General features: G+C 42.0%; 1 protein-coding gene across 2 annotated transcripts; it reads left to right on the forward strand.

Annotated features, from left to right (window-relative positions):
• The first annotated feature begins 761 nt into the window (after positions 1-761).
• On the forward strand, positions 762-7,245 carry RGS16 (regulator of G protein signaling 16). Of its 2 annotated transcripts, XM_051998821.1 has the most exons (5): positions 762-1,085; positions 2,596-2,706; positions 3,573-3,634; positions 3,908-4,074; positions 5,645-7,245. In XM_051998821.1, the coding sequence occupies exons 1-5, from the start codon at positions 1,042-1,044 to the stop codon at positions 5,855-5,857; spliced, it is 597 nt and encodes a 198-aa protein (XP_051854781.1). In that variant the 5' UTR covers positions 762-1,041; the 3' UTR covers positions 5,858-7,245. The 2 variants fall into 2 exon arrangements, with proteins under 2 accessions (XP_051854781.1, XP_051854780.1); XM_051998820.1 differs by lacking the exon at positions 762-1,085 and having other exon boundaries at positions 2,345-2,706.
• The last annotated feature ends 1,021 nt before the right edge of the window (positions 7,246-8,266 follow it).

The following is an 8,266-nucleotide window of genomic DNA, read 5'->3' on the forward strand; positions in this document are numbered from 1 at the left end:
TGTAGAAGATGATAGCAGACATTGGCTTGAAGATGGGAGATAGAGTCACACTTGAGGAACAGCAAAAAAGCCAGTTTGATCATAAAGTGTGTAGAAGGGAGTTATGTTTAACAGCGCTGGAAAGGTAAGTTGGGACCAGGTTATGAAGAATTAAAAAAACCAAATAGATTTTATATTTGATCTCAAGAGGGATCACTATTAGAGTTTATTGAGTAGGGAAGTCACATTATTCATCTAGGAGTCAATTCAATTCAATAACCGTCCAACAGGGCTATTTTTAGGTCTCCAGAGAGTAGAGTGCATTGTATTGGGCACAGAATTAACTGGGAGAAGCAGCTCCAGTCCTCGCCCTTGAAGTGTTTACAATGTCAGCCTTCCCAAAGAGCCAGGCTGAAGAGCTCCCATGAACACTCTGTCCACTCCACAATGCCAAACGATTTCTCGTATTTTAACAAATGATGGAGTGGCTCTTTCTTTTAAACTCTGCAGCTACTAAAATCCCCAGTTCAGCCTGCCTCTGTGGTCTGTCTCCCTCCTCTCTCCGACCTCTCCTTGGAAGATTTCATTCATGGGAGGGGGCCGGTTCTGTGGGTCCCATTGTCCAGCCACGGGCTGCGAATGTGATTTGCCAGTGATTGTCTGAGCCCCAGCTTCGGTTCCTCACCCCAGGGACACTTCCCCCCTTCTTTCTCTCCCCCCCCCCCCAACCCCCGTCCTTCCCCTCCACCTCCTTCTCCTTCCCGTTATTACTGCGGAGAGGCAATTTTCCTTTCACGTTGTCAGAGCCTGGCCGGGCGGCCCTTCCTATTGGTCAGAGCCCCACTGTCTCCCCCCTCCCCCCTACTATTTTTCCTTTTCCCCTCCTCCCCTCCCCTTCCTCTCCAGTATTATAAAGCAGCGCCTTCTCGCCTGCAGCATCCAGTCAAGCAAACCCAAGTGTGTAGCCGACACGCTCCTCCTGCGGCTGCTACCACGAGCGGGGAAAAGGGTCGGAAGCTTGCTACCATTCATTCCCCAGCCTGCTGCCCGGCGTCTGCCACGATGTGCCGGACACTGTCTGCGTTCCCTAGCACCTGTCTGGAGAGGTAAGAAGCGGGTTTGCAGAGCTGGGATCGGCTCTTGGGTCCGCTTCAAATCGCCCAGCTAACAGGGGAAAACATACTTGGGGTGTGTGGGAACTGCCCCCCGGGACCTCGGTCTCCAGTTCAACTACATTTTAATGGGAGAGGAAAATCAATGGCAGAAAAACAAAGGGACCGATCCCGGACCAAAAGGCAATGTCAACTGCTCTGCAGGGAATGGGCTCATCCCGTTGTCACTTCCCAGGAAAAGGGGGAGGGAGACCACTCATGTAATCTTGTAGGTTTGGTGAGAGCAGGACACACAGATGGGAGAGAACAGGAGACTGCTTTTTGCAATCTTGTTAGATACTCCTAGGAGAAGAGAAGGATCACAACAGGTTTGGGAAGCTCTTGGGAAAGGGGCCGTGAGGGCGCAGAGCAATAGAGAAGGGCCCATCCTGGTTTCTGTAGCTGCTGAAGACAAGCTACTAGGCTCCAGCTGAGAGAGCTAGCGCAGAAGCTGGTGTCTAGGCCAAGCCTGCAACTTTCCTGGGACTTTTAGTTTGTTTTCCCATACGCTGGAATATAGCCCAATCCTGACGTTAGTTCTTCTGTTTCTGGTGAAAGGGATAGGAGGTAGGTAAGAGAAGAATTACATTCCTAGCCATCATCAGCAACTGGTACCATGCTAGATCTCAGGGAGGAAACTCAAAGAGCTTGCTGTGTCTCCAGCTCTCCTGTAAGTGCTAGAAGTAGTGGAAAGAGAGGATAAGAAACAAAAAAGTTGTAAATGGGACAAAGAAGAATCTTACATTGTCCCCTGAATTAAGGAGATACTCAGAAAGAAGTGCCTTGATGCAGAGAGGCACAGGGATTTGTGTGACATATTAAAGTCACACAAATCTCTGTGTATGCACATACATACACATACATACCTATAAAGTACTGGCCATGCTTGGGCAGGAAAAGTGGGGTTTAAATGTTATCTCAACACATACTAGCCATGTAACCTCCTAGTCATTTACTTTTTCAGTGTTTCCAGAGAATTTTAAGTATTCTAAGGAGCTTTTTATTTTTATGGTAGAGGAAATTTCCTTACTGGGAGTTTTATATTTAACAGTGAATTTACAGATCTAGTTCTACTCCATTTCTCCTCCTCCCTTGAAATAAACTCCACAAATTATATACACAGAGATATTTTTTGAAGTACTGAATAATTACAAATGCAATTTCATAAACATGCATGTCAGAGATTAAAAGTTCTTCCTCTGATAACCTTAAACATTACTTTTTTAAAAACATTCATGACAGTAAAATGATTTTGGCAAAAACTGAGTTGACTCATCTTCAACAGCAGTTGAAGTTAATTTTGTATAGGTTTTAAATAGTACCACCTAAAAGATAATGCTTTTCTTTCTTAGGTATTATAACCATTTCTTGCTAATATGTTAAAGAAAAACAAGCTTGTTGAGCTGAGATCCTCCTTCCCTGGGGTCCCTTTGATAATACTTGGATGTTTCCTTTTGTCTTCCAGAGCCAAAGAATTCAAGACCCGTCTTGGAATCTTCCTTCATAAATCTGAATTGGGGACAGAAAGTGGAAATGTCAGCAAATTTGAGTGGGGCAGCAAACAAAGCAAAGAGAAGTAAGTATAGCTGGATATGAGTGACACTGTCTTTTTAGACAGAGCTGTCTTTTTAGGAGGGAGAGTTAGCTGGGACAAACCGGAGTCTTGAATGGAAGTAAATGAAAAGAATAAGAATGAGAGAGAAAAGGAGAGAAAAGAAGCAACTAGCACATTAAGGCATATTATGGCATATTCTTCCCTAAATTTTTCAATAGAACATATCACTAAAATTTTGTGTCTGACTGGTCACTGGCAATTTATTGCATGATATTCAAGATTGTAGACTATCAGCTAATAGAAGACCCATGCCATATTAGCACAGTGTTCCATTGAATATATGTCTTACATCTTTAGTCAGAATCAAGAAGAAGACCATTTGTCTTGTGAAATTTAAAAATAATTCTACTTCTAGATGACTTCAAAATCACCTTTAGGATGTGTGTGTGTATGTGTGTGTGTGTAAAAGGCTATAGAACTGGTCTTAGGAAATGGTGGCTCTTTTAGTTGGGAAAGAAATAAGGATGTCCCAGAATGAAGGCTTTTCCTTAGATTTTCAGATAAACTCTAGGTTTTCTACTGGTCCTACCAGCCAGCCTATTCTTATTTAAATAATTTTGGTGATAAAATTAGGAAACTTTGCCTAGGATTCAATTTTTTAAAAAGCATTAGTTTTGTGCAAAGTACTAGGCTAGATACTATTGATACAAAAGCAACATAGAAAAAAATTAGTTTCTTACCTTAAAAAGCTTACATTCTCCCAGGACAGTTCTAAGAGTTATTGAGTGAGTCTATGAAAGTATGTGACTGTTTACCAGTCTAGAATTTGTGGCAGAAAATCCATTTTGTGGGTGGTTTTTAAAAATATTTTGACTTCTTTTTCACAGATTTGTTCCAGAAGATGTGTTGGGATGGAAGGAGTCCTTTGACCATTTACTGAGTAGCAAAAGTGAGTATGACCTTGTCTGTATTATGTGGGTTTGCATGTGAAGTATTTCAGACTCGTTGTCCTGGGTGTTGAGGTACTTAGAGCAATAGCAATGGGGGCAAACCATGACAAGAAGAAGTTATAGGGGATGATTTTTGTTCAGTAAACAGTGCCCGCCTGAAGGAAATTACATGTAGTAATGATCCTGTTAACTATAGTTATTGCCTCATTCCCTTTTTCTTACATTCCTCAATCTGACTTTCTCTCTCACTGTTTTTCCCTTCTCTGCTGCAGGTGGGATAGCTGCATTCCGGGCCTTCCTGAAGACTGAGTTCAGTGATGAGAATCTAGAATTCTGGCTAGCCTGTGAGGAGTTCAAGAAAATCCAGTCAACTTCCAAGCTGGCTTCCAAGGCCCAAAGAATCTTTGATGAATTCATCTGCAGTGAAGCTCCGAAAGAGGTCAGTTAACTGAGATGGTCCTGAGGTCATTTACCTCTTCGTCTTGCCCCATACTTTCTGTTTTACACACACCCGGAATTGGTGACTTAATGGGACCTGGATTTGAACAATTCAGGGAGATGAAGTGGGAGAAGAAGGGGTTTCCTCTTCCTTCCCATCCTCCTCCCAAAAATAATAATATGCTCTCTTCACTGAAGACAGAGAGAAAGCTTGTTTAAAGCTTTTTCAAAGGCCAGGGGACTGGACCGCAATCTTGACTTTGCTCCTTTGCAGATTGGCTGAGAGATTTAGAGTAGATTCCATAATCTTTATGATTATTGTCTCCAGCCACTCAAGATCTGTAGTTTACCCAGCCTCCTTGAGCTTCAGATCATACACGTGGCTAGAAAAATGTAGGCATTATAATCTGGCTAAAACTGGTGATTTACCTGCTTCCATGCATTGTCAAGTCAACAAGCATCTTAAAAAATCCCTACTGTGTGCTGGGCTTTGTGCTAAGTTCTGATATCACCAAGAACAAACAAATGAGACCCTGCTTTTAAGGAATTCATAAATTCATAAATGACTATATACAAACAAGATATATAAGGGATAAATTGCAGATGATGTCATTGGAAAGACACTAGATTGAGGAGCACCAGAATAGACTTTTTGCAGAAGGTGAGATTTTAGCTGGGACTTGATGGAAGTTAGAAAAATTCAAAGTTTCCCCGTCCAAGGACCAGCTATCCATCCACTGTGCCACCTAGTGGCTTAAATTGCATTTTCTCTATGAAGTGCTTTCTACATCTCAAATATCCATCTATTATGTATTCTCACAAGAGCCTTGTATTTCTAAATCTTTGTTTTAGAGATGTAGACAAAGCACAAAGAAGCTAGCAATAAAGCCCACTTTTGTATAGGTCACTATATGTTTGAGTATGTTATTTCATTTAATCCTCACAGCATCTCTGTGAGATAGGTTGGTTAGATATTTGCTGTTGTTCAGTTATGCTCAACTTTTTGTGATCCCCTTTGGGTCTTTTTGAGCAAAGATACTGGAGTGGTTTGCCATTTCCTTCTCCAGAGATCTATGTTTTTTATTCCCAATTTACAGATGAGGAGAAGAATGAGAAAGGTGAAGTAATTTGTTCACAGTGGATCATGCTCAGTGACTCAAAGTTCAATTCTTTTGACTCTGCATGTAATATTAGAGAATATAATGCATTAGGAAGCATCGGATTCCAGTCTTACTTCTGATTTTAGGCCAGTATTGAGCCTTACTTTGCTCATCTGTAAAATCGAGATGATAGCCAAGGTACCTACCTCACAGCATTGTGAGGCTAAAATGAAATAATGCATGTAAAGTACTTCGCAGACTATAAAATATGTATTAATTCCAGTTATTACTTTATATTCACTATGGAGTCATCTGAATTCACAGAGCTAGTTAATGAAAATTGAGATTGGGTTCTTAAGTCTCCCGATGAGTCCTGAGCACTTTTCTCTGGATCTAGTCCTTCTTTGGGGACTGCTGGAGGATGACCTTCACTCCACCCATCCTGACCACTCTTTCCTCCTTCCTCCCCAGGTGAACATTGACCATGAAACTAGAGAGCTCACCCAGAAGAACTTGCAGGGAGCCACTGCTACATGCTTTGATGAGGCTCAAGGAAAGACTCGTACTCTGATGGAGAAAGATTCCTATCCCCGCTTCCTGAGATCAGCAGCATATAGAGACCTGGTAGAACAGGCCTGTGCGGCTTCTACCTCCCAGTCAGGTGGCCAGTGCTCACACACCTGAGTGACCGGACCGCAGTCATACTTCTGGATGGGAGAGGCAGGAGCTGTAAGGCAGCTGGGATCACATGTTCTGGACTCCAACTCTCCTGAAATATCTCAGCCTAAACTGCTACCAAAGGGAATCCTCCCCCTTCCCTCTATGGGAGGGGGCCAAAAGGAACAAAGGAGATATCTGGCCAATAGATCCCACTGGCTTCTTTCATTCTTACTAGGACGAATGAGGGTTCCTGAGATGGTCAGTTTTGGTGGGAAATGTGTATAAATGAAAACCTGATAATGGGAAGACATGAAGGGCAGAAGAACAAGATGGGTGGTTTGCTTGTTGATTAATTCTCTCAAACTCTGGGCAAGGAGAGGACCTCCTTCAGTTGCCTCTCATCTATTGTCTGGGGTCTGAGTCTGCCCAAGAGCTCTACCTGCATTCCTTGCCTTTCTATCCTCCCTTCCTATAAGCCAGGGTTTAACAGATAGGGAGCCAGGTATGCCTGCAATAGACCCAGATGAGGTTTGGGACTCCCTTGCTGAGTCAGTTATTGAGCCCTATCTAGGAAACCATTTTGTTCTTGAGAAAGCAATGTCTCAGGCCATCTCCTGCCCTTTGCCATTGAAACAGAGAGTTGTCATGAGAATGGGAACAAAATGAGAGTTACATCTTCTGACTCCTAGTTCAGGGCTCTTTCTATCACATCCCTATTTAATATGACCCAAGAAGGGCTGGCTTTTAGTTTAGGGATGGCAGTTACAATCACTGGGGACAGTTTGAACTGATGGAACTTGAACCAGAATTACCTTAGGTCAATGAATCAAGGCTTTTTAATCAAGGAGTCTAGGAAAGGATAAGGCTGGACAAGGTCAGGAGACAGGAGGCAGGGCCTCTAAGAGAATCAAGACCTATTTATTTCATTCTGAACAAATGTGTTCCTCCAGTTATCCAGACTGGAAAGGGAGTGGTCCAGTCATCCAGCTAGAGATGGCCCTTTCGACCCAGGAGTCAAATGAACACGGTTCTCTTATCCTTGGGAGCTCCTCCAGAGAGTTCTGTCCATTGTGAGAGGACATTGACTTAGTGTATTGCTGTTGTTGTCATCGTCATTGTTGTTATTATTATTAGCATTGTTGTTATTGTTATTTATTATTTCTAATTTTCAAATCCCCTTGTCTGGAGGACCTCTCAAAACTAGCAGTCAGATTTTCCTCCTCTATACCCACATCTACCTCTGAGGCTGCTGGGAGCCCCTCGTGGAGGGTCAGGGGCTCCTTACAGCTTCCATATTTATTAAATTTGACATTTGGGGCTGGTTTCCTAGATGTGCATGAAGCCCATGATCCTCCTCTCCTGTTTGACAGCATGTCACATCCTGGTGAAATAAAGTGAAAGTCTCAAATGTTGACCTCCTGTCTTGAGTCTTTGTGGGGATCAAGGGGAATGGGAAGGGCAAGGCTTCAGCATGAAGGGAGGGGGCTGTCCATGGTACTTTCTGATCAGCATCTGGAAAATTCTGGAGGAGCTCACATATGTCACAAACAGACGTCAAGTGAAAGATGAATGTCTGCTCACCTGATAAGGAGCATGTTTACAAAGGGAAATGAGTGCTGGACATGATTTGTGACTTCCTTGGGCTGTGTTTGCACAGTTGAAACAAAAGAATAGATGAAACTGGTTGGCAACTGGGATTTCAAATGGGGGAATGACCATAATAATCAATACTTAGATATTAACTCTAAAGCTAGCAAAGCACTTACATTCTGAATGTAACAAACCAAAATAAAATGAACATTTTCATATATACAGTAGATGAGATTTGAATACATGGTAGAAAAATTTGTATATGAAACTTTAAATCTATTATCAACAGTCTGGTTTTCTTTCAAAATCTATGATAAATTCTTACTTATCTTACACTCCTATTTACTTAAAGATTTATATTGTTTGATAGTCCTGGAGCTAGGGCTATGATTATATCCATTTTAAGGATAATGAAACTGAGTGTTAGAGAAAAGAAATGACTTGCTTAGGGTCACATAATCATTCAATGGCACATTGAGGCTATGTTTCCCACTCTATCCACTCTACCATGCCCCCTCACTGGTGAACCAGGCCCCAGTTGTCTAATAATTACAACAAAAATCTCAGTCCTGCTTAGGCTCCCCCGGATACCATTGCTTTTATTGAATTTTGCCTATGGATTTTCTTAATGGCTTTATTTTTAATACAAATTCAGAGTTCTAGGAGATAATTTTCATGAACTAGTCAGGCTGGTTAGTAATAATAATAGAATTTGCAAAGTGCTTTATGTATTTAATCCTACTTAAATCTGTTCTTTTGGTTAGATTAGGTAGAATAATCCAAGTTCAGATTTACTAGTCCTGGGTTTTTTTCCCCACATGCTGGGGACTAATAATCATGGAT

The sequence above is a fragment of the Antechinus flavipes genome, chromosome 4, assembly GCF_016432865.1.
Source record: "Antechinus flavipes isolate AdamAnt ecotype Samford, QLD, Australia chromosome 4, AdamAnt_v2, whole genome shotgun sequence".
Lineage (NCBI taxonomy): Eukaryota > Metazoa > Chordata > Mammalia > Dasyuromorphia > Dasyuridae > Antechinus > Antechinus flavipes.